This window comes from Anguilla rostrata, chromosome 2 (genome assembly GCF_018555375.3).
Source record: "Anguilla rostrata isolate EN2019 chromosome 2, ASM1855537v3, whole genome shotgun sequence".
NCBI classification, from domain to species: Eukaryota; Metazoa; Chordata; class Actinopteri; order Anguilliformes; family Anguillidae; genus Anguilla; species Anguilla rostrata.
The window spans coordinates 54,880,020-54,907,387 of record NC_057934.1 but is presented as its reverse complement, the minus strand read 5'-3'; the positions used below and the strand labels follow the sequence as shown (position 1 = coordinate 54,907,387).

The following is a 27,368-nucleotide window of genomic DNA, read 5'->3' as shown; positions in this document are numbered from 1 at the left end:
GGGTCCCACTGCTCCCAAGTGAAATTTAGCACAGCCAGCGCGGCACGTTTGATGTGTGCAATCGGCCTTTGTCGCAGTTTCATAAACGCTCCAAACACATGGTTTTGATCTTTTGTGTTCACTGCCTGGGAGGAGCTCTTTCTCGGGACAATAAAAAAACAACAGGAGAGGGCAGATAAATTTGGCTTGTGCTGTTGACGGCTTCATGCGGAAAAACATGACGGCTTTACACAAGAACAACATGTTCATTCTAGCCAGGAGGACTGCAAGCGACCCCCCTCACACTCTCCGGAGTGAATATATTCAATTGGCCTTAGCTTCCTGTTCCTGAGAAAAGCATCTGTAGATGCAAATAATGGCTTTGGTGGCAAGCCGGCATGCCGGTATTTTTATCACAACAGAGCAAACAAAGCTGAAATATTGACCTTTGAAACACTGATGCAACTGTGACGCACATAAATCGTTCTTTGGTTGTATGCCCAACCGCTGTAAAGATGTTGTTTAAAAAGAAAAATATTACTGAGAGCGCTTGTAAATCTGTTATACCTGTCAGCTTTAGCCATGAAAAACAGATTTACTTCATAAGCATCTCTGTAGAATATTTGGTTACAAGGCACTCCTGCGGTAAATCAGTGTCATTGCTAATAACAGCTTCCTTCCCGATGGCACAGTGGACAGTGTTTGTGCCCAGAGTGTGTGGTATGCATCGCCCGGGGGTGATTTCCAGAAAAGAAAACCCGCCTCGTGTTCAGATCGCTGATTAACGTCAGGGTTTAATCAACCTCTGAGTCCCAGTCCTTCTCTTGAGATGCCGGGGATGTTTTGATGAAGGCGGCACAGAGGGGCCCTCTGTGGACCCTGCACAATGGGCAGGGCTCTGTCCCATCTCCCACGCACTGAGGTCTCCATTCACGCCCGGCCATTCCAGCGCCCTTTTCCATGGAAACGTACCCCCGCACCCATCCAAACAAGTATGACGTTCTTTTCGGTGGTCCGCTGGGACCAAAATGCCGTTCCAGTGAAATGACGCTGAAAACGTTTCTAAACAAGCCCGGCGGGGACCTCAAAGGGATGTGGGAAGTGACACTGCGATGGGGGGACTCTGCAGCCCCACTCTCAGAGGAGCGTTCAGCAAGGCAGGGGACGGTGAGGACATCAGTGTCAGGGAAGTGCTCAACTAGACGCTGGAGGAGAACTGTAAAAAGGCAATACATTTACAGACACAAGCGCGCGCTCACACACACACACACACACCAAAAAGTGTAGTAAAATGGGTAAGGAACAGGGCTTGTAACCTAAAGCTTGCAGGTTTGATTCCCGAATAGGACACTGCCATTGTACTGTTGATTAAGGAACTTAACCTGCATTGCTTCAGTATATATCCAGCTGTATAAATGGATGCAATGTAGACACTACGTGATACTGTTGTGTAAGTCCCTCTGGATAAGAGTGTCTGCTAAATGCCTGTAATGTATTGTAATGTAACACACACACACACACACACACACACAGACACAGACACAGACACAGACACCACCCACACTACCGCACAGAAGTGGGCAGAAGGCCCCTCTGACAGTGATGAGGCCTGACAGGTGAGTGGCACGCCTCACAAAGCTCTGCGGCGATGCAGACCTGGGCAGCTCCTGCCTGATACACGCTTCATCACTGATGAATCAACGTGCTCTTTCCCCCGGCATACGCTCCGACACTCCCTGCCTGCATGTTCTCACCTGAAGCTAACAGCGTTCCACAGAATCATTTCACCACTGTGCATATTTACCAGCACAGTCACCCTCCCTCGCATGTACCCCAATGTACAGGTGAGTAATGCTTCATCCAATAGTGACATAAATCAACACGCAGCTTAAGTACAGCACAGTGTCTAGGCTCATTCAAGCAGTCAGATGGACAGTGAACAAAAAAGAGAAAGATAACAGAGACAGGTTTGGGTTACGTCTGTACTGGTATGGGCACGGTTCGGACCGGGTTCACTTACACCCTTAGAAATCAAGGCTGGTGTCAATTGTTACTTGAGGGTACCAAATGACTCAGTCAATGTTAGAGCATGTCTTTCCTGCAGAGAGGATTGTCTTTCAAGATGACAATGCCTCCATACACTGAGCATGACTAGTCTCCCAATGGTTTGAGGAGCATGACACAGACATGACAGGGATTCCCAGTCACCAGACCATTCGAGTCCATTCGAGCATTTAGGTAATTTTGTCTAATTACACCTGACACTCTTTCATCATTCTATCAGCTGTGCTTGCGTTGACTGACTTTCTTGTGGAAGATTTGTTTTTCATAAGTTTTTTTTTTTTTTTTTTGTAATTCTCAGCAGAGCGAGGGTTGTGGCTTCACAAAATTGTATGATGAATCTTTCAGGGGAGCCCCTGCTTCTAGTTGTCCGAGCACAAATCTATTTTGTCCATGTTTTCAATTGTCTGTAGACTACTTCATCTGTGTGAACACCCGAAAGCCAATATAATAACATACATCCCACTGAGTTCCCTAGCAGGGTCTTATATAAGCATGTGCATGGATTGTTTGAGCCTGTACATGGGTATACATGTGGTTTTATTGGTGTGTGTGTGTATGCATTTATTCACACGTATGAGTGCATTTATGCATGTGTGTGTGTTTGTGTGTGTGTTAATCTGTGAGTTCGCCTTTATTATTATGGGTGTGTTTCTGTGTGTGGGCATGCATTTATTAGCATAATTAATGCGTGCGAATGTTTTTGTGTGTGTGTGTGTGTGTGTGCGTGTGCGTGTATGCGTGTGTGTGCTTGTGTGTACGTGTGTGTGGGCGTGTGTGTGGTACTGCTTTCTTGGTAAAGGGGAGAGCAGTGTGGTTCCAGTGCCAGCAGCAGCGATGAATAATAAAAGCCCTTCCCTTCCCTGCGACTTCATCTCCCTGAGGAAGCCGTTGAAGGCACCATGCACTGTACATGAAAGCACAAATTAGCAGCCAAACATGCTAATGCCCAGGCCAAACAGCATCGAGCTGCGCTTTCAGCTTTTTCCATTCTTTTATTTCCTTGGTGAGCCAAAACACCCCGATTGTGCTGCAGTCCCCAGGGTAAGTTTTTGACTGCTTTGTAGACACTCGTATCTGATCAGTTCTGGTCCGCCCCTCCTGACCCAGTGTTGAACTTTACTTCTGTTCACAGACACAATACATGTAAACACAACAAAAACAATCGTTTCATTCAGTCAAAACATCTGTGTTTGATGTATAAAACCCAAAGTTCTTTCACTGAGCAGGCTTCAGTCTGCTTCAAAGCTTTGATCCTTACCTGACTATTTGTCTCGGTTAATGAATGCCTTCAGTTTTTTGTCCTGAAGGGCTCACATCTCATTAAAGAATATAAAATAGATGATTTTTTTAAAGATATGCAAAAGAAATTTGGTATCCACTGTAAAATGCACTCAACCAAGAAAGCTACGAAAAGAAAGCCAGATGAAACGTGATATGAGTTTTGAAAAGTTTTCTGAGAACGCTTAGGACATGTTTGAGACCGGAGCCGTATACATCTCTCAACATAATACAAGAGGAAAAGCATAACAACTCCAAAAGAAAAGAGATACTACTGATTTGTTAAAGAGAAAAGAAGTCCTCACTTGCACCATCGGATGTGATAGCGGCGAGGTTTGCAGTAATGCCACTGGGACTATGGAGTGAAAACACAAACCGGTACTTTCTGCAATGGCACTTCCGTTTCGCCTGCAGACATAATTAACAGCAAGCTCATGGTGATCTATTTACCAGGGCATTCTCTTAGCCAAATCCCCTCAGCTCCACAGCAAACAATCCCAGCACATACTGAAATGCTGTGCTTCTACAAAGAGAATAAAATGACAAGAAATATGTCAGTCGGGTTTAACAACTGCAGAGTGAATGAGAAGGCTGATGCTGCTCCAATCTGGGTGTGCATATATGTGTGGTGTGAGTGCATGCATGCATGCGTGCACATCTGTGTGTCCCTGTGTGTGTGTACCTACAGCACATATCCAATTTGGTACTGAAAAAATTTCTGTTTGATTAATCTTTTATTCCTCAAAATGTATGTTCCGCTCCACAGTAAATAAAGTCAAGCGAGAGGTAAAACCACCAGTAGGAAGAGTGGTGGGCACAGGTCTGCTTCCCTCCGGAATGCTGGGGGAGGCTTTGCCTTCATTTCTCATGGTATAGAAAGACGGGTGGCACACTGCATTTTCACAGCAGGAAAAGGAGCCGTTGGTGTAACTCTCTGCAGGCATGCGACCGCACCGTCAGCTCTGCGCTGCGCTGCGCACGGCAGGACATAAGAGCGCCGGAGAGGACAGGAACAGCAGGGCAGGGGCCACGGCGTACCTACATCAGCCAAGCCAAGGACCCCTCCAAGCACTGCCTTCATCTGCAAGTAAGAACCTACAAACCTGTCCAACAAAAAAAGGCTATCCAGAGCCCTGGATATAGCCATCCAGCACCAAAGGAGCATTATGGATATGAAAGAAATAGAATATGGACATGAAATGATTGTCAATAAGCAATACAGTGGGAGGCCAAAGACATATACTCATCTTCACAAGCCTTATATGAGGCACTGGCAGTCACTCACCCATCTGAATCTTGATAGTTGACATTCAGTCTCTTCGTTGAGCCCAGTAACTCTGAAAAGACACAGGACAAGATAAACAGTTAGGGTCTGATATTTTCCACAGATTCATGAGAGCAAACCTTTGTCAGGTAGAGGAACTGTCCTATAAGGACCAAAGAGACTCTTCTTCCAACAGCAGAAATGAACCAATTATTACAGTCAGTGAGAAGTATGGATGGCCCACTCTCTGGGAAACAGTTCTCCTGCAATCAAGTGAAGTCTGTCAGAAACCTGAAACAATTACTTTTTTTCTTAAATGCAGAGAAAAATAACAATGTCCATTAGGGTAAACATGTCTCTCTCAGGTAACCTGGACGCGTCCCATAGAGCTACGATGGTGCCAGGCAACCCCGGCTCCTCTGTGTCACAGGCCAGAGACAGAGTGGTGTTTACAATCTGTCGCAACAGGCTGTTCATTCTATTTCATTCTGAAGAATGTGTCCTGGGTGTGCAAGCTCTCAAAAGGTTAAGACAGCCAGACCCCTTCACCCTTCCCCCCTGCAGAAGAGGGGAAGAAAAAACTTAATTACCCTCATCCCAGGCCCATACCAACAGCTCTGACAACCGTGTATGTTTGCGATGCAAACCAAATTAGGAGCAATGCCCTTGAATAACAACTCTTTCATATTTACAAAGAGGAGGGATCCTCAGCTGTCCTGTCTTTTTAGACTCTCGTCTCTGATTAAGGTAAATTCTAACAAATTGTCCCTTTAAGACCATTCAGAGTGGCATGAATACCAGGTTTAGTGTTCCGCACAATGACTGCACAGAAAACAAGTCACTCAGCAATTAAGCCCTCATCTCCTCTCACTGTTATGCACAACCACAACACAATTGGAACAATAAAATGTGCATGTGTACTCGGACAATCTTTGCAACTACAATTTTGTCACAGTGTGGTTGATAACTTGTTTTGAAGTTTAAGAGTCCATTCAAGAGTCCATGTTTGTCATACTGCTGGAAGTCACAGGGAAGGCTCCTGGTTGGGATGTGTATGAATAGCTTCCCATTAGGAAGGCAGCTGTAGAAATGTGAGAGGGAATACTAGAGAGTGCATTAAACATACCCCAACTAAAGAGCAGTAGTAAAAACTCCAAGGCTTTGAAACGGGCCTTTCAAACCAAGATATGATTTCAACTCTGAAGAGTTTTGGCAGAAATTAAACACCAACAGCCCCGATGAAATGATTTAACTGAACGTCTTGTTGATTTGCGAAGGTAGTACAAGGGTCAGTGTTTTTCCAGACCAGGACAAACAGTCCTGTGGCTAGATGAAAGTTTGGTTTTCCCACAAGCCTTGTGGTTGTCTGGTCTCCCTCCCACCCGGCACTAGCATCCAACCACAGAGACACTGAGACGGCCCCCCTCTCAGCCATAAATCTTCGCTCCCTGAATCAGAGGGCAGTTCATTAACCCCTTGACCTGGGGTCAACCTTCCCAGCCAGGTCAGAGGACATTAAAGGGTTGACTGGGGCGCAAACGGGGGAGGCATTTGGAGTGGGCAACATTTGCCATTGTTCTCCTGCAATTACGGACCCAATCCATCAGAGCCCCATGGCTTTAATTAAAGACAATATTGTCGCTGGGCCCTGCAGGGTCTCCACACAGCACTCCTGTGAAATATCAGCTTACAGAGGGACAGACTTCCTCGCCTTCCTCAGACCTGATCGGCGATCTCAGCGGCTCTCCACACAGCCCCGGCTGCTCCCTCCCACCCCTCCGCAGCACGTGATGTGACTGGGAGTACATTTCCACCCGCTCCCCCGAACCGAAACTTAATCTGAGCTGCGGCGGGGGCGTGCTGAATAATCTCATTGTGTTGTGATAGTCAGCAGTGGAAGGCACTCCATCCCGTTTCTGACAGGGCCGTGTCATCAGGCTGATAGAGCGGCTCGCAGCCCGGATCGGCTCGCCTGCCTCGCTATGCGCTCGCCGGACACGAGCCTTTCATGTGGCCGCCGCGCAGTCGGCCATGAGCGCTGCACGGCCTCACAAAATGAGAGCGGGTGCAGACCCTGTTCTTGGCCATTTTCAACAATGAAGTCCGTTAAAAAAGATTTTTCTAAGATATTTTGCACTGTCCTGCAGTCTTCTCTTTGGACTATTTGTATGTTTTTCAAGCTGTTCAAAGGTAAAATCGTCAGTTTCAATCTCTTTACGCCATTACTTGCTCCTGTCAAAGGTTACTGAAGCCAGAAGACTGTCCAAAGGACCCAGCATAGTATAGACCTGGGAGAACCATTCATACGCACCCTTATGAAATATGAAATAAGACATGACAATTTAAAAGTGTCCTTCAGCTGAAAGCATTAAGCAAACAAAGCACTTCCTCTCTGTACAATGAATACGCACTTTGATGTAGTGTGCTACACCAGATTTTGGTTTTCAATTTCCCACAAGGAGCACTGCGCAACCTTGTTGCCCCTTTGAAGATAAACTGAATGAAGTCACTGAGAAGTGATTTGTACCAAACATTCCCTGCCTCAGAGTTGCAAGCCTTTTTAAAAGGACATCAAAAGACTGCTACAAATAACAAACCAGCTGCAATTACATGATAACCAATAGAGGGATGAAAGAAATGGCAGGTTCCGGTCAGAACAGACTTCAATTTCAGGTTCGGATTGAGAAACATTTAGGCTCAGCCATCAGATTTTTCACTTAAGGAGGAGCAGATTAAAAATGCTTTAAAAAGAGCTTACTGAAGTGCAGCAGATCAGAGGAATGACACACCCCTCAGTCACCTAGACGTTCTGCTCATACTACTGTACCCACATACTGCCTGGAGCAATGGGAGGTCTGCTCTGCAGCGCTACACAGGAACAACTTCAGACAAGCAGAAGCAGTAAACCAGCCTATCAATAAATCTGTTCAGCCAGTGACTGATCTCCACAGCTTACTACCCTACCACACCACTAGCATGAGTTCTAGTAAGTCATTTGGACACTTTTATGCCAAGCATATTCATTTTCGCTGAACAAACTTTGGCTGGGTTCAATGAGACCGCCTGGTAGGGGCTAGAGCTTTCACAAGTACTGCCATACTCTCCTCCCCCAGGGGAAAAAACAGGGTCCCCACGCATTCAATCACTGTGGCACGCAGCATTTTAGAAGATAATATAGAGTCAGTTTACACTCCTTTGGCAATCAGCAACAATGAATAAACACAAACGATACAGCTCTGGTATTAGACTCACTCATTACTCATCAGGCGCTACAATCCTGCCCAAAGTGCATCTTATCTCAAGCTTAATTAATCATGGGACTTCACACAATGAGGCAATCCGGCATTCCCATTTCCAGAGCTGTTTGCGCGGCTGTGGTGACACATTGGCTTCCCTTTCCAGAACAATGCCCTGGCCAGGACAAACACAGATTGGAAAGATGAATTACATAAAACGCTCAGAAAATTCCTTCTGCCTAGACAAGCTCAAAGGGTAGTGGTTTGGTTTCGACAAATATTCTTAAAGAAGTTCAAACTCATATAATTAAGGGTGTGTTGAAATCGCTGCCGGAAAATACAATAAAACAGTCACCTAAACTCTCCAGAATAGTTTTACTTGACAATTTCAACATTAAAAGCAGGCTGTTCCAACTTGTGATTTTCCTGTTCCTGAAGTCTCAATGTTAATGCATGGTGAGAAGCTGAGTGTAAACCCGTCACCATCACTGTGAGCACTCACCGGGCCGCACGCACAGTGCCACCTGCCCCATCCCCTCTCTTTCACCGGGCAGTCGCTGCTCTCCCCCCCGCTTCAGACATCCACCAAGCAGCTCAACCACAGGGCCAGGGCCTCTCCGTGACTTCACAGCGGCTCCGGCACCCTTCTCCTGTCTAACTTCTCACTCCAACTGCCTCAGCTGCCTCCCCACATATATACTGACAAATGCCCAAAAATCTGCAAACGCCTGAAATAGCTGGCGTCCAACGCACCGGACAATGCCCGCAATCAGTCCCCTCCAACACAGCCCTCAGCCTCGACTGCACAGCGAAGATAACGGCACTTCTGTTCTTCTCATAACCTTCCTAACCTCTCACCTCTTTCCAAGGCTCAGTTTCCTAAACCTTTTCCTAAAAGAGGGGACTACAGCAATTCTACACGTTATGAAATCCAGAGAGGGAAAACAGGAGTCATGTTGAATGGAAGGAAAACTTTCTGTAAAAATAATGATTTTCTATCCTTCTGCACTCATTATTTTTCCCCAGCGCTTCCTCCAACCAGGCGGCCTGTTTATTCTCACCCATTTTCCAACGGCAAAGTCTGGAGTGTTTCTCATATCTTGTTTTAGGTCTTTCCTCCCCCGGCTTGCTGTGGCTTTTTTACAGTAAGATTTATGGAATAGAAAATAGAAGACGGTCATTAAAAGCCGCAGCTCCCTAAGCATGCTACACGATTATCAGATGTAAGTCCATAAACCTTCTTTGATGGCCCTCAGCCACCTCTGCTGTCAGCTTGTACCCTCTGACCCTACATATTATAACTGTGATCATAACTGCAAATTACCCATGCAAATTAAACATGATGTCACAAGCTTTTCACAAATATCACCTGCAGAGCTGTGAAGCCAGTCAGGCCTTGTGTCATGCCATGCACCATAGGCACACAGGTAGAGTGCAATACTGGAAGGATAAACCACTATTGCTCCACTTTGCCAAAACTAGGCCCAGGTACAATTATAGTGTTACCACTACATTTTACATTAAAATGAATGAGCACCAACCCTGACCTTGTAATCTGTTTTGGGTGAACAAGCAAAAATATGACACTATTCTATGAAGAATAGTTAGAAACATGTACCCTTGATCTCAAGCAATATTTACTTTACACTTACAGACCGGGTAGATGTAGATTTATAATTTGCACCTAGCTAATAAATTAGAGCTACAAATCAATGGCTGTCCTTATACTAGCTACTTACACTAGCTACGGTAGCTAGCCAGCAACACAAGAACTTGAAGTGCCCAATGTTTTTGTTCTTCTGCTAAGGTGTCTGCAGCAGTGTCTTTCCTTCACTGAATATGAGTGTCAGGCCACATGACCCAGCTCTAGTACTACAATGAAAAAGTAAGTGAGTCAGTCTATTCAGCCAGATCTAACTGGGTTCTGGCAGGGCTATAGACTCATAATGTGAATGCAGCTCATAGCTCTGTTGCTCAGTCTGTTCATTTTCAGATGTAATTCTATAGCCTACCAACAACAATGTAATTAGCCATGTCTCTACAACAGAAGTAGCCGTGAATCTACCACCCAGGCTCCCATACTACAGTGCAAAGAACATTTGCAGACAACATAGAATTTTATAATATCCAAGTCTTTAAAAATTCTATACAAACCAGAGAAATAGTCACTTATGTGCCTCTTGGTGCCATAAGGACGATAAACTAATCAGATTTAAAGATGGAGATAAATAAGCCCGTTTCTCGTCGAGGCACAGAAGAACAGAAAGAAGGCACGTGCTGTGACCGTTTTCCCTCCCCCATTTCTCATTTCACAGCATGGGTAGCTGAAGAATAAATGACACGCATACGAAATGGCTGCTGTAATAAAACTCGGTCTCCGCATGTTTACAAGGAATGATCAAAAGCACTGAAAAATATGGGTGAAAAACTAGGCTATGTGAAATGTGTATTTAATTATCAGCTACTAACAATTCAGTTTCTGTTAAGAAATAACAGATCAGCCTATTAGTTATAAAGACCTCTTGACTATTAAAGCTGGTAATGCAAAAGTTATGCTTGTAAAACAATAAATGGACAAGAAAAATGTGATGATGGTCCTTCAGGGGTATTAACAGTCTTTTTTCAATGGGAACATATGGAGAAAATTGTGCAGTGTCCAAGTGCTAATTGTGCCATATGAAAGCTCTGAATCCAATGATTATGCAGCGAGGAGTCATAACGTCTGATGAAGTGTGAAAGGTGCTATAACTTCCAGACAAGAAAATCATGAGCATATACAGTATAACCAAGGTTTCCATTCATCCCATCTGGGCAACTAGGGAGGTATAATATGCAGAGAAAAAAAGACACTGAAACTAAAAACAGTGTTGCCGGATGGACACCACTGGAATTCAGGACCTATTCAAACTCTAAGACGTAATCCTCCCTACATCCCAGTTTACGGCCTCTCTCGCCCTGCATAGCCCATCCCCCGCTTCCCCGCTAACTCCACTGAGCAGAACAGAATCCCATTTAGCCCAGGCCTGGAATAATAAAGAGGCAGATTATCCACTCCACTACGTGTTCTCCAGCATTCGGAGGGCAGACGGAGGAAATCTCAAGAAGAGCCCAGAGACAACTGCCATGTCTGCAGTCAGACACTGGGCACAGGAAGTGCACATCAGCTAAAGGGGCCAACGTCTCCATTTGATCAGAAAACAGAAACTTTCTCCCTACAAACTCCTGTATGTGGCCATTCCATTTATATAGACACTGACTGCATTTCCACTTCTCTTTTAACTTTTTTTCCCCAAATGAATTAATAATCCAGATAATATAACAAATATTCACATCATCTAAAAGCTAGCAGTCTATAATGATGCCTGTCAGTGCCATATTTTTGGCATGAAACATAATTATGTTGTAGCCTAAGCCAGTGATATTCTGATGAGTTACAGCAACACTGAAAAGGGCCTATGGCGACTATGTGACTGTAATAATGAAAGGTACAGGCAACCTGCTGTGTTACAACAGGTACTCCATGCTAAAAACAAATTACCAAAATGTTATAAAAAAACAAGGCACCACTAATAGGACTCTCACTCGGGGCTTTGTATTTAGCAGAAGCTAAAGATTCGAAACACATCAGTTGACTCTGTTATAAGGAAACATTTACTTTTGCATGGCTCATATTTCCTCCCATCTAGAGTCTGTCTTGCCTCCTTTGAAGCAAGTGGCTGTTATGGCAAATCCCTGCAGTTTTCTTCAGTACATACCCAGTGGTGACATGGCTAAGATTTAATGGTTGACAGCAGAGCTGGCAGTTGTTTTCTCCGGCACTGACAGGTAAAAGTGGAGAGCTGCACCTGTCCAAATATATCAGAGGAAGTGCGCGACTCTGCATCGGAGGCTAATGACTCCATGGTTTACATCATTCACTTCCTGCCGAAACATCTGCTCCGCTCACTTACATCTGAGCACCGGTGTAATTCCACACCATCTCCTCTCTGTGTCCTTTTTTCTTATATTGTTTCTTAAAGCAAAATGTGTGGCCGCATGTATATCCCCCATAGTTCTGACACTGACAGAATATATATTTTCTTGTTTGCTTCAATGCACTTGCTGGGGTTGTTTTCTGAATCTGTTGTGAAAGAGCAAATAAACGGTTTCAGATTGGGCTAGAAACCTCATATTTTTCAGGTCAGATATCTGAACAGCCGGTTTCTCATGAGACGCAGGCATATATATTTCACAGCCTTCTCAAAGGGGACATTACTGAATTTGTCTGCAGCGTGAGTTGAATGCGATGCAGCAATGCAGAGTGCAGAGAGTGAGTGGATTACTCGTGACAAAGTAAGAAAAGTAATAGAAAAAAACAGCCTTACAGACAGGCGAAACAAATGAACTGTGCAGCGTTGAGCCAGGAGCACAGCACCGCTCTCGCACACAAACTGAAAGGCGCTTTTTTTGCCTTGAGGGGCCAAGTACAAATCAAAACCATACCACAATCCATGACTTGGCGACAGCGTTCCTCCCAATAAAAACGGAACACTGACTTCTGTCGTCAAACTAGCCAGGCGGGGTGCTCAGGGGCGTTAAATGTTTTTGTTAAACGTTTTTTTTTTAAACCATTAACATGAAGACAAAGACAGCGCTTAGGATTGAGCAAGAGAGACAGAGGGGAGGGTACTGATGGACTCTGGCAATGACTGGCCACCGTATTCCCAAGAATGCAGCTTACTTCCAGCCCCTGTGACAGTGATTCCCAAACCCCATCCCGCCCACACATCCCCGAATCAGAGAACCCCCTGTCCCACGAAGCCGCCACACAAAGCCAGACACTTCTTCACATGCCGTGGCAAGCAGGTCACGGGCCCTGTGCCAGGTGGGGCCTTCACTTTACAAACTGCTGCAAGAACAGTACGGCAGGACTGGCTGCGGTGGGCCTTCCCAGAGTTCAAGTTTCAACATGATCCAACATTCCAGACATAGCTCGCCCACTGATTCTCTCCCCCCCCCCCAATCTCAGAAGGTCCTCCAACATAAACCTCTTCCATACCAGGGTGGGCACGGGCTTACATGGACATCGCTTTCCAGAAAATTCCCTACACGTTGACAAATTCATTCTCCTTTCCATCGCACGCACAATCAGGAAGATAAGCTATAATTAAAAGTCCACTCAGTGATGGAAAAGCCTTCAGTTCCACACAGCCTGTGGCAGAGAGTGCAGTGCAGTCTGTGCTGTCTTCTGTTCACACGCACACATGCATGCTCGCACCCACGCACGGTTCACCAATCTCACATTTAAATCTTTCCATCAGATACGCACCAGCCATGTCAAGCAATTCCATTTTGGCACCATACTCTCAAACCGCATAGCTGGAGACACTGAAACTCTACCCGTTCAGGCCTCACTGGGCAGAGACAAAATCATTTCAGCTCATTTGCTGCACATTGTTGGTACTTGTTATTGTTTGTGTTTATCCCAGGGTGGAATGTTCTCTCTCTCTCTCTTGTTCTCCCTCTCTCTCCCCATCTCCACCTCTTCAGGGTCAGTATGACCACATCTACCCATGGGACAGTCCATGAAGGAAAACCACTTTCAACAGGAAGCCTCGCTTTTTAAAAAAATAATGGTTTTGGCCATGAGGCAAGTGTACAAGGATGGAGCTTTCTGACTTCTGACTGATGTCACTAATGGAAGTGCTCAGATTAGATGCACAAGGACTGGAGCGGAGACCCTTTTTCACTTGAGGCAACCAGCACTTCCTTCCATTGTTCTGCAGAGCACGAGGCTGAGGCACTGCATGGGCAGAGTCCTTCATCTTCCTCCCTATTCCATGTGAAGCACTGCCAGAGGTCAGGCCTCCAGACCGTCCAATCACAGCCGTCCTGACACTGAGTCACAATCACACGGCACAAAGCACAACATCAAACACTGAAGAATAACATGCCCTGCACTCACTGCCCAGCTCTAAATGCAGTACATTACAGGCCAAAATAACATCGTCTGTAGCGACATCCTCTTCATCTGCCCCTCCCTCCCATGCGTTTCTACAGCATCACATGCTTTATACAGTTATGTTAGGGGGTAAACAAAACAAGAATTGCAGATGCAAAATCCTCACAAAACCATCTGGTTTTGGTACCGTAGACAGCCAAGGGAACGAGTAGCCTCCATAAAAAATAACAACCTTACAGTAATTTACTAGGATTATAATATTATTGGCATTGCATCAAGTAACTTTTAGAACAGCGGTCATACTATAGGTACTTCCATCCATCAGTATGAAGAGCAGACTGAGGCAGGGCTGTCGGCTGGGTCTGTGCAGCGATTCCTGCCTCTGCTCTGGCAAAATGAAGAGGAAAACAGCTCAACTGAAAAATACATAATAATAACCTCCGTCTTTCAGAAAGCTGCGATTCAGCAATGCTGGGAGCTTTTCATAGCCTGGCGAAGCGCCATGCCGGAGACGGACCGAGGAAAAAGCACTGAAACGCTGGTCAGCGTGCGATCTCCGCGCCATTCCTCTTGATTTTACTTCTTTTTTTTTAATTTTTTTTTTTACACACAGTGTATTTTCAATCTTTCCTTTTCCCCATGAAAGCGCAGGCCTGCGGATTGGGAGGCCAGCGGGCTGCGTGGCTTTGGCACGGGCCCCTGGCCGCAGTGTGTAAATATAACAGAAGTGCAGATGAAGTTGAGGGAATGTGGTCGAACGTACGCCGGCCCACGTGAACCCTGCCAGTGCCCTGGGGGCCCGCCAGGGCGGGGGCCGCCAACGGGGGGTTTTCGTTTTTGCGGGACGTTATGATTTTAACTGTCAAAGCAGGAGATGCCATAGCTGCATCAGACTGTGACAAGGATCAGATACAAGGACGTCAGCCACTACGAGGCAAAGGCTGTAAGGCACCAGGACATTTACGAGCCTGTCTACGCCTTCTGTGTCAAAGCTGAGAGTCCCAAGCCACATAACACTACACATGTAAAACCCAATCTGATATCACGTTCAAAGGCAACACGTCACATGAATTAATCTGGATACATGTTACTCATCTTTCTTCCCATTCTGTCATAAGGCAAAAGAACTCACTCCAAATGGAAAACTACCAAAACAAATGTTTCATTCATCCACTCTTCGTTAACAGCAACAGTTTTACAGTATGACAGCATTAGAGGTTATAAAACCTCTAATGTGAAGACAGACAGGTTTACAGTTACTTGGTCTGAGTTCAGGAAATACAAAGGAAATTATTGGTTTCCAATTGCAGTGCGTGCGAGACTGTGCTGGAGACAGGCTGGACTGTCTGGTAAGGAGAGCACTAAGAGGAGGGACAGAAACCCCTTGACCCCAGCAAACACGAGCACACAGTAAGCAAACAAAACAACCAAAGGCAACATTCTGCGCTCTTTGTCCTTCCACTGTACCATTTATTTTCCAGGGACTGAAATGTACTGCAGCTGGTGAACAATGCAAGAGGGATTTCATGGCACCTTGTATTCTTGACTGAACAAAGAATATTTTTGTTCTTTGACCAACAAATTAAGTTCCAATACAAGCCAAAGAATATGTACAAAAAATGCCAGCGAGTTCCCAGCTGGGTTTTCTCTACCCATTCACACTTACAGCTATCAAAGCTTCCATGCAAACTATTTTCTCTACAGAGTAAAATAGGGTTATGGGTAATTGATGTGATTTTCAGAAGTACAATTCTGCTAATTAGCCTACATTCAGAGAAAATCAAGGATCGTAACCAAGCTGTTTTCTGATACGTCCAGAAAGGCCCGTGGTAAAGTCTCAGCAACTAGCCTATGCAGACCCATGTGAGGTTAGCTCCTTCCCAGCAGCTGTTTTGTAATGCTATATTTCAGCCATTTAGAGTGGAATGCAGAAGAAACTTATCTTAAGTTAATCTCAGATAAATTAATTAGGCTAAATCAGTGAAGAGGAGCTGGGAGGAATCAAAAGCCAGGCCAGCCACATGCGTCTAAAATTGGATGTAAGCAGAAACTCATAACGTATTACACTGATTGAAGAGAGGATTAAACTGAGCGGAGCCTCATGCTTCCACTGGCATTGTACCTCGAGCCATTTAATCGAAAAAAAACGGTAACTTTTCAACAGCTTTACCTGGATCTCCATTCCTCAACAGATTTCTATTTGTGCACCCGTGTTTTTTTAGACTGGTGGCTAAAGCCTTCCGTCATCCTCTCAGCACAAGGAACAATCCCTGTGCATTAGCTTTATCAGGTCTCAACATGAAACAGACTTCCGATTTTCAGCCTCTGCTGGCTGCACTATCAAAATGCGCCCAAAATAATTCAGGGAAGACTGACCACAGAAGCCAACGTCAAGTCAATGTCACAGCCCAGCCAAAAGAGTTGAATGGTTTTAGAGGTTGTGGAGGAGCCGGGCAGACAGCATGGACCTCTGTTGCAGCAGAGCGCAGATCCACACCTGGCCAGGGGAACGGAACTGCCAAGCAAGTCACCGACGGCCCGGGCAGCCTTTTGCTCCAATAGGACTTTCCCTGTGTCGGGATTACGACAGAGGCCTTTTCTCCGGGAAAACGTCCAGGCCTTGTGAATCACTCTTTATACTTGAAAGGGCCTGAAAGCCACATGAATGAGAGGCCCTGTACAGCGGGACAGAAGAGAGCAGGGCGGGAGAGAAAACAAACGCCCTGCGCCTCTGGCCCTGGAGAGGAGGGCTGAGGGCTCTGAGTGAGCGGTGCCGGCTACTGGTTCCGCACGCCTCGGCTGGCCCCCGAGCGCCACCGGGAACGCAAAGCCAACCGCGCGCTCACAACCACCAGGTCACAGGGACACAGAGAAATGCTGAAATAAGGCTCCTTTGTATCACTCTACAGCCATCAACAATATTATCCTTGTAGTTACATGTGTTACGACTTATCCCTCGACCCTGGGTCTTTTACATCTGAAAAGCACATAAATGAAAGCAGACTGAAAAGTACAGAAATGAAAGCAGAATGTTTGCTATTGTCACTGTGTTGGATGAGTTGCTCATCTCCCCGTCCACCTGAACCTCACACTGAGGAAATGGGGGGGAAGAACCATGATGTAAGGAAGAACCAAAAACCATTTCAAAAGGATTTTATGTGCACCTAGGTCATTTGAGATAATGAAGGGGTTTCAGGCCAGGGTGGGCAATTGCAGGGTCAGAGGTCTGAAATTAGGGTCAGACCTTTTAAAACATGGGGGCTTTTAAAACTGTAGGTCTATGGAGCCAGGCTGTTGCTCCATTTGAGGCCAACATCCACAGTAACCTGCTTGGCTCAGTAAAGCTGAGTGGCAAAGCGTGAGACAGGCTTAATCTCCGTGACTGGGACTGGTGACTGACTAAGCCCAGCAGCTGCTGGCCTGGCTCCAGCTGATGTGTGTGGCTTGTCCATGTGGTGCACATCAGCATCCATACGAGAGTTGATTTTTTTTTTTCTAACGTCAAGATATCATCAGTATAGACGTAGTTTTTTTTCTACAATCCTGCTCAACTTCTTTGTTGGGAGTGTTGTCCAGACAATACAGAATGACTTCTTCGGCACTGAAAGCAGGCTACTACGCTGGCACTGCTTCAAGAAGAAAAACTGCACAAGCGGAAAGTATATGCAAGAGAAAAATTCTACCACAGTTACAAGTGGGCGGCAAGAGAAACCAATGAAGAAAATTGATACATATCATGGTTCATCAAGAGGGGAGCCTTACAGTTCAGTTTACAATTGCATGCTCCATGTAGGCTAACCTTCATAACCAAAAATTATATTTCATTTCTGCTCGCCACACCATGCTGGCATTCAGTTACATAAGTATGTGTCGCAAAATTATAGAATGATCCATGCAGATAAACAAAGATCACTGCAAAGATACCAGACACGGTCCATTTAGGGAAACGGTACATAAACTACCAAATTCCCCATCAGTGACTTGGATGGATCCTGATGCCAGAGCCCAGCATGGACAGCCCACAGTAACCTGGGTCAAACCAAAATAGAACGAGGGGTAATTTCCCCAGCCACATCCTATTCCGTCTGAAAATAAATAGCCAGCAGTGAAACAAATGCGAGTTGAAGGGAAACATCTGTCCCTAGCGCAGGGCATACCGGATCGGCCAATTAACGAGAGCAGTGTCTCAGCGTAAAACCCCAGGAACCTGGAAATGGCTCCACCGTTCGAGGCGATTCTCAGAATAATTGAGACATAACTGAGCCTATGGGACAGGGAGGCTGGGAAGACAGGTCAGGAGGAACCTGAGCCACTGACGCAGACAGCGAGAGAGAAGGGGGCCGCAGGAAAGATGCACTGTGGGAAACGGTGCAGGCTGGAGCGAAGAGCCGAGGCAGAGGTCATAAACGATCACTGGAGCCAGAGAGGTGGCAATGGGGCAGACCGAGATAAGAGAGGGGAACTGACAAGAGTTCACCTCTGTTCTCTCAGTACACACAAAGGTCATATGGAGGTTTTTAATGCTACACACTAACTGCCCTTTGGGGACAGTAAAAATATACAGAACAGACCTGGACATTTCCCCAGTCCAGGCTTGAGTTCACTTCAGAAGAGGAGCAGGTTAACTGTTGTTAACTGTCCTGATGTTGACATAATCCTTATCTGCTCAGGAGCAAGCTGAAAAACAGATGTCAAGCAGAAATGCCAACAGGGCGAGGGTCAAAAACAGACCATATGCTATGACAAAAAAGAGGCCAGATAAGGAAATCTAAACTTCAGGTCTTGAATGACAGCATGTTATTAGAGAAACTTATGAAATCATTGGCAATGAGCAGTAGGAAGATTATTCTCAAAATCATAACTAGGCCATACTGTGACTCTTAATTACTAATCCTTCCTGTAAAGTCATGCAATGCATTGATGAGATATTTCATAATGCTTTCTCTTGAACCAAGCACGCACAGCAATGTCAGATCACAAAGAGTTCAAGAAGGTAAAATGTTTTTTCATCTTTTTCATCTGTCATTGTATTTTCAAGGCTACAACTTTTCATAGATATAAAGTGGAATCATTTCCCAATGCTAGCTTCTAAGATTCCATAACTAACTTCAATTATTGTCTCTTCACGTTTTAATTTCGTTGTTTTTTTGGGGGGTTTTTTTGCTTGCAGTGACCATCTGTAGACCTCTGGGAGGAATGGGACTGTTTAGCACATCTGGACTCCAAAAATGCATGCCTGCACCTTAGAAAATAATCCAGCCAATTTACCGTGGGCCCACTCTCACACTGGCCTGTCACGCTTTTCAAACAGAACACCAGGACACAGGCAGCTGGCAGTGTCCAATGATGCAAAGTCCTACTACTGGCCAGATGCCCAGAAAAGTGACTAAATCACTGGAGATCTCAGACTCTGCGATTATGCAGCAAATCCTACTACCATGGAAGCCTCCTCAGAGTTTTAACCTCACAGTGACTTCTTCAACGATGGCATGAGACGTATTGAATTTCAAAATCTGTGAGCCAAAAGCACAAAATGTGCAAACAGCCGAAGAAGAAGTGGGACTTTTTTGCCCCCACATCAACCTCAAATATTTACTGTTCTCACCATTACATACTGTATCCAGCAATCAAATTTTCATACAGCAGACATACCATAGAATGAAGTCACCTCAGAGTGCTTACATGTAATACATGACCAATTGACTACGATGTTATAGAACAATGGGGCACAACAAGAGCATAACTGGGTTAAAAACAACAACTCCCTGACCACAAATATCACGCCCTCAACAAAACTTAGCACAGAGCTCCTGAGATTCCAGCTAAACCCATGATCCCCAGCATCAATATTTACATTTTTAGTCAGGACTGAGCAATCTCTGTTGACACATTTTTGTGTGTGTTTTAAAACTGGGATGGAAAAAGTGGAGGGCGAGGCTCTGGCGCTGATGTCCTTTCCCTTTGGTAATCACGGGCCTGGGAGGGCAGGATGCAAAGCGGGAGGCTGCAGATAAGGCCCGGGAGCTGCCGTCTGTGTGTGGCCCGGCTGCCTGCATGCAAACTCTGCAGGGCTGCAGCCGGGGCCTTAATCAGGAGTGCGCTTTTGTCTGGCCCGCCTCAATCGAGCGCTTTCAACAGGGGCACGTTTTGGGAGCGCAGCCATGGCAAAGAGGCCTGCGGGAACCACTGCATGCGGTATGGCGGACAGCAGGTACACAAAAAAACCACTAATAAGAGGTCGTCTTCACAAGATCCAGAAGAAACTCATCAGCTGTGGGCATACCTCATGTGCTAGAGAAATAGCTTAATGAATAGGCTGTTGTTGAGCGAGTAAACACTTAAGTAGCTTTGTCTATATGCAGTACACTGCTGCACCCCGCTAAGGGGGTCTCATTAAATCAATGGGCCAGACCTGCCCCTGGCCCCTGGAACCCCTGCTTAGACTCGCTACAAAAACTGGAAGCTAACTGGATAATGTGTGTTAACCGGATGAGATGGCTCTTCTTGCACTTATGCTACAGAACATGTTATGCAAGCTTTTCTGCTACTTCTACACAGCAATTTCCAAGTAGTACAAAGAAGAAATGGTAAAAATTATTTTCCAAGCTATTAAAACAGAACCACGTTCTTGCCAACCACAACACAAGTGCTCCCAAAACAGTAGTGATATTTTAGTCAAGGCTGGGAACGAATGTCACAGGTAGACAGGGAGATGCTGTGGCTCATAAGTCATTTCCAAAAAGCTGCTGACAATTCCAGGAGTTGCCTAATTCACAGTTAGCAGTAGGCATGTACAGAAAACTAGCTGACTTTTCCTCACTGTCTGTGGTCAGGGGAAATAAACTAATGGAGAGCGCGACTGTGTTGATTCAGCTGGAGGTTCCCGACAGAGCCCAATTAGCACTTCACTGGGAGGAATGCTGCACTCTTTCCTCAACAGTCCACCTCATCCACCAGCACAGCGGTCAGCGTTTCAAAGCAAACATGCTCTGGAGAGTGCCAGGAAGCCACTGGCTTCTAGTTGGACTGCACAGCAACTGTTGATATGAGAAAGACAACTTTAAATCAAAGCCACTAAATTGCAATACATTGGCTGAACTTCCCAGCTGGTTAGTCTCACTCTCTCCCTAATCATGGATGAGGGCAATGCTGAACACACTGTTGCCTGATAAGGGCAACTCAAGTTGTGGGTACCTCTTGAAAATAAAAACAGAAGAGGGGGGGGGGGGGGTGGTAGTGTGGCCCTCACCTTATCCGGTCTCCACAAGGGCCATGCCCCATCTAACCTGCTCTGTGACTGTGAAATTTTGGCAATCGTGAAATCAATTTCCTGGGGCGGTGCACAGAGAATCATTGTTTTTTTTTTTTGTTGCCCTTTTGGGGTAGAAAGGGGAAGGAATGGCGTCAGCGGGTTTTCTTTGCCCGGGCTTTGTTTGAGCGCACTGGCTTGCCTCTGACTGGCATGCCGTGGGATTGGGGAGGAAGCGCTCATTCACAGTGACGCAGAGCTCTTTGAGGGCCCGTTCCAGCCCCGGCTCCGGGGAAGGCAAATGAGTGTGAGAACGAGAGGCAGAGGCACACAATGCAATCAGCAGCTCCAGGACATCAGGAAACCCCACGCCCCGTCCTCTGCTCATAATGGCCGCTTCCTCCTACACCTACGCTGTGTTTATTTATCTACCCCTGCGCTGCACTGACAGCGGGCCCTCGTGCACGCACGCACGCAGAGTCCGAGTCCTGCGCGCTTCCACGTGCACAGCCCGGCAGTTCCTCGGGGGCAGTGAGATAAGGTGACAGGATAACCAGGCTGCTTTCTTTCAGAGTGGAGAACTCAACCACACTCCCCGGAGCACAGCATTAACAAGCACAGTTCCACAAGTGACAATATCTAGAGCATTATTCATAAGAGCCATGGGAATCTTCTAAAGCAAGGATGGCAACTAATATTATCATGCAAATAATATGCTACAGAGAGCTCTCATTACCCTGCTGAGGTTTTTTCTCCTGACGATCATGCTTTGCATTAGGTTGTCATATTAAGCAAATTCCTTTCAATACAAAACAGAAAAAAATGATAGACAATTTTGAACTTTAATCATAGTGATGAATTTTGTTTTTTTGTGATAAAAGTCAACAAAATGTGTTTCTGAATATCAAATATGTGCACCTATAAAAATAAGCTTCAAAATCTGGACATTTGTTCTAAAATTTGTATAATTATTTTCTCAATCTTAGAAAACCACAGTCAAAAACACACTTGTAAGACCTCTAATAAACTATTTAATGATAATCAATGTTTCTATTCTTGGGGCATCAGGTTGTTTGGATTTACAGAGTAACTTCTCCAAGGTGGACTGAAGAGACAAACTTAGAATGTTGCACACTTAGGCTAAATGCTGCTTTAAAAGGCTATACTTTTTAATGCTTCTTGCCCCCGCTGGCCTTTGAGTGATAAGTAGAGAGCAGCTCAATCAGAGAGGGGGTACAGGACTATATTTAGCAATTAACTCACATCACAGCAGAGACACAACCCTTCGGTTGTATTTTTAAAAGTTTTTAAAAGATTCTTCCCATGGTGCACCTCACACTTGGGTCATACCACCAGCATGCAGTATGGCTCCATTTAAGGATAAACGACAAAAGATGACCTAAGCACACCAACAAAACAATACAGGAGGGTGTAAGATGCACATACCAGAAGTTTTAAATTACATGGAGCTACCATTGGAACGATTTGGCTCAAAAAACTTTCAAAGCCTCTGAGCCTGGAAAAGTATTTAACATTCTCAAAAAAGAAAAAAAAAAGAGGCTGAATTACAGCAGAACTAAAAGGAAAAACTACCAACTCTTCAAACTGCACTTATCGGTAGCTATGAGTCATATATGTCATTCTAGCCAGTGAGCTGCTGGTTCTGGAGTGCCTCAAGGTCTCAATGTCTACAGAGAAATCACATGACTTCTTTGAGGATATAAAACTAAACAAAGTACTTGCCCATGCACAGATGTTGTAAAAAATATATTCAATGGGTCTCTTTAAAAGAAAACAATGTTTAAAAAGATTTTGCGCAAAATAAGTGACTTAGTCCTTTGCAACTGAAAACTAAGCAGGAACAATAGTCAAAACAAAAAGATAAAGACTAAAGGAACCAAGAACAGAAGCATTTCTTATTTGTGGTCAGGTCCTGCTGATTGCTCTTAGAGATCTTAGTGACCAGTGACCGAAGATGAACACTCATGCAGAGGCAGACAATGATTTCATTCAGAAATGAAGAGTGAAAAAAATACCGCAGCCATGATCTGAAACAATTCACACAATAGAATAAAGATTCCAGACATGTTTAGCCTGCATCATTTTCCCAGGATCCTCTTTATCTGCTACCCACCACAGACAGTCTGGTTTTTTCAGGTCAGGAGAAGATTCACTGCTAAAACAAAGGACATGAATTGACAGAATGCAAACAAGTTAAAAGAATTTCTGCACTAAAATTCCAGTGCTTCTGTGGAATACTACCTTTACACACCCTAGTAGGATAACTGTAGCACGGTGGTGCAGTGGGTAGCACTGGCACCTCACGACAAGGCCCTGAGTTCAAATCCCAGCATGTTGACCTGGCGTGGCATAATATAGCCAAATTAGTAAGGTAGACGCATATCCCAAGCCTAATATGGGGCCAGGCTTGGGATATGACACCAGCATGTCTATGTTCCCACTCTTTCCAGGTGTAACAGACATTTTTAAAACAGCTGACAGGACGTAGCCGACCTGCTCAGCTGGCGACCAAGACATTTAGTGCATGAGCGCTGTAGCCGACACACAAACACTAGTGACTGCAGCACAGTCACAGAATTTCACACAGTGCCACAGGAGTTTGCATAATTTCCCCTCTGCACACTGTAAATTTCCCCCCGGTATCCCCCCACACTTAGCAGTGTTTTGTCAGGGTGGGGAGAAGGGGTAGAGCGCGCAAGATGTTGAATTACTTCATTATTTCCAGCGCAATTATGCTGTAAACCAAGGAAAATATGTGCTACGTTCACACCGCTTTCGGCCATAAAACCTTTGTAGGAGTTAATTTTCCAACTCATGGCGATGAAAAGAGGAAAGGCTAACGTACGGCTGTGCTTGTTTAACTATTTTTGCTTAGTTTCAGGAGGGGGTCATTTATTTTCTACATTCAGAAAGAGAAACACTTGCACTCAGTTACACAATTGAACAGTATTTCTGCTTCAGTGAAGACAGAGAATGCTTGCCTCCCCTTACATTCGCTGAATTTAGTTTATCACATTTTGTCAGTGCCAAATTATTCTCCATTGTTGTGCTAAACCTAAACAGTTACACAATGGAAAAACACTTGAATACTGATGGCCCTTCTCCAATAGTGTACCTGGCCTTAGCAGGCAGGGGCTCACAGAGTTCAGTGTGCCATGTGCAATGCCTCAGTGCATCTGGTGTGAGACTTCTTATGTGATCATCGAGGAAGGCCAGAGCTCATTAGCCTTTAATCTGTCTAACGAGGGCACCCAGGGAGAGAGCGGTGCGGGGCGCTGAAGTACTGTAACTCCCATTGTAATGCTAACTGGAAACGCGTCCATGCGTGAAGGAGCTGTACATGGATCACGTTCGCAACCATTTTCTACATGGCTGTCTTAGGCAAGAAACATGCTCATTCTATTCAGGACTGAAGATCGCAACTGAAGTATGTGAACGTGTAGGGGGACAATAAATGAACGGTAATCTTATCCTCCACGAACTGCAGTCGCCTGCAGTTATCACTTGGGATGGGCTTTTGCGTCAGAGTAAGAGGAGAATTCTAAGAGAATGCCACGCTGTGTGGCTCTTCTAAAATGTAAAAGTGCATGTAAAACACAACAGCAGGGAGGTAGGACTCGAGTCATGGTCAGTCTTCTGTAATCTTCCAGACGTTTTGAACTGCCAGCAGAAGCTGGGCTTAAGGAGGGAAACTCTTAAACTGTAACCTGGAAAAGACCCAGAGGGCACTGTGCCCTCGATGTGCCAGCTGGGTTAACGGGAGGAAACAGAGGATGGGCAGGGGTCAGGCAAGTGATGGCGGGGGAGGGGGGGGGGGCAAGACTCAAAGACACCCATGAATAATTTAAGCGCACTGCAGGGTGGAGGGTGGTGTCTGGGGGGATGGGCGGTCCCAGTGTGAGCTCTTTCAGGTCCGTCTCTGGCTGGCGGGTCTGGCGGGCCTGCCGAGCTGCGCTATCTGACAGCTGCTCCAGCCAGCCACAGCACTCCCTCAGGCACTGTCACAGGTCACACACTGTTTTGTTTGGGAGCATTTTATGGCCCACCTTTCACTTTTCCCTCATTATGCAAGAGACCTCTGATGAGGCCCTGATAGCCCAAATGGCTCTTTAGACGACAGTAAAAGGACCCTGCGCCACACTTTCCAGCGGAACGCTTTCATTGATCCCAAGAGTAATAAAAAACCAGCAGCAGCGACTCCGTACAGCAGGGAAACAAACAATAACACGTGCTAGTGATACAACCGACGCAACGTCGCACAGCTTGTAATTACAGCCAGCGCATCTGATTCTAGTCCTCCGCATAATCGCAGACGGGGCACTTTCTCTCCCCTCACAAACCAGTAATAAACGATTACTCACAGTCGTAATAGCCAAACATTTCATGAAGGAGCACGGGCAGGTCAGACTGCGCCATTCTGTACTTTGTTCTATTATGCAAGGTCTGATTTTCCTCTCAACAGATGACAAACATGCTAAGCAACAGAGCAATCAATTTACCAAATACATTTACCAAGAGCAGAAACACCTCTGTTCAGAGCAGAAATGCTGTACTACAGAGAAAGCTCTGTAACACAGAAGACAAGAAGGGCTCCATCCATTCTAACCAGCAAAGTGCGTAACGCTCAATGAAAACCACACCGGTTTCGGTCAAGAAAAAAGTACCAACAGCCTTGTGTGAATAGGTGAGCACCAAAAATAAGATTTAACAAAAAGACAAAAAAAAAGGTGTGTAAAAGGAAGAGAGCGGGGCGTTTGGACGGAAGATTCCATCTCTGTGAGGTCATGTGCTCAGTTTTCAGCCCTCCGCCCCTCGTTCTCACGCGCAACACTTCCATTGTGACACTGATGCTGCCGGGAGACAAACGGCCAGAAGAAACCGAAGCTGGAAAACAACAAATAAAATTAAAAAACAATGGGATTTGTGGTATCTGATGCCTTGAGGCTTTAATAAAATGGGAGTTATTCTGGATTTAGGCTACATTATCACACGCTTAACCCCTTCAGCAAATTCCTACACAATCCACAGCAGGCTCCCCCATCTGCTGGGAGAGAAAGAGGTCAGGATTTAAGTACACTTGTACCTAAGGGTGTCTGAGCATTTAAGTATACACGGTTTGGCCAGGCTCTGTCTGTGCAACTTTGAGATCTCCAGTGCTTTAATCCAGTAAATTAAAACTGCATTCTTAAGGGCACTGACAGCAGAGGGAATGGTACATTTTCATATGGCGTTAGAGTGAAGAAAGGGAGTACCCGATCCCCCTCACCCCCAATCCATAATTCGCCTTTCCTGTATGTTAATCTGAGAGGAGCCCATATGGGTTATCCCCGATCTGCAAGGGGGAGGGTGGGGGCGAGGCAGGGGCAATCATGAGGGGCCAGATGTCAATGCAATGGGATGGGGGAAGGACAAGGAACCATAAACTCTTTTTAAAAAAAGAAGAAAATTTGAATATGAATCAATAGTTGGATAGCTGATAGAATCCTTTAACGAAACCATCACTCATGTGACCCCTACTGAAGGAAAGACACTTTTTCTTAATTAAAGATGAAAATCTATTGTGGTGGCAGTCACGAAAAAAACCCATTGGGAAATAACATAAAAACAGTAGGCTATATTTTACATCCCATATTCTTACTCCCGTTCGAATTCTATGCAATATATAGATATGCAGCATTGGATATGTTCACCTATTTCCATTTCGTTCAAAATTTTAATGTTGTGCAAGCAGTGTACAGCCACTCCAAAAAGCATCTGGGAATACACTTGTGGAAATGAATATAGTGGGAAATTAAAGCAAGCTCAAGTAGGAATATAGAGAATGGTAATTTGGTAATTTGTAGACAGACTGCAATCATCCCCCATGGGTAGTAAACATGGGTTCAATAACTGAGAGGGGGCGAATGTAGGGTAAAGCTAGTGTTCCCGCTTCAGTATTTTCTGTGGCTACACTGAATTCCATTCACCTGTGTGTGTGTGTGTGTGTTTATCCTTACCATGACCTTAGAACCATGTTCATGGACACAACAGATCAGGGACAGGCACTGGTATAAACACTCTATGTAGTGGTTTAGGGCTACAATCCCTTTTTTAGGTTGGAGCACTTCGGGACCACAACAATATTCTTGTTTAAGGCCTCCAAAACCCTAGGGCCAGCTTTGCAACAGACATATTATCAAAACGATAATACCACAACAAAATATAGTCATAATTACAAACAACTTGAGCATTGGTTAATGTTGATAATATAAACTAGCACACACCAGCAAACAGATCATGTTATGTTGATATTTTTTATTTTTTAACAGGTCTTTGAAATTTTCCAAGCTGATGTTA

General features: G+C 45.2%; 1 protein-coding gene across 5 annotated transcripts in view; it reads right to left on the bottom strand.

Annotated features, from left to right (window-relative positions):
* LOC135248491 (caskin-2-like) overlaps positions 1-27,368 on the bottom strand; it is a 61,690-nt gene that overhangs the window by 27,521 nt on the left and 6,801 nt on the right. For 4 of the 5 annotated variants that reach the window (XM_064323189.1, XM_064323188.1, XM_064323191.1 and 1 more), the window contains exon 3: positions 4,607-4,658. In XM_064323189.1, the coding sequence (XP_064179259.1) occupies positions 4,607-4,658 (52 nt within the window). Of the gene's footprint in view, positions 1-4,606; positions 4,659-8,323; positions 8,624-27,368 lie in introns of those variants that run through there. The other variant, XM_064323190.1, reaches the window with a different exon arrangement.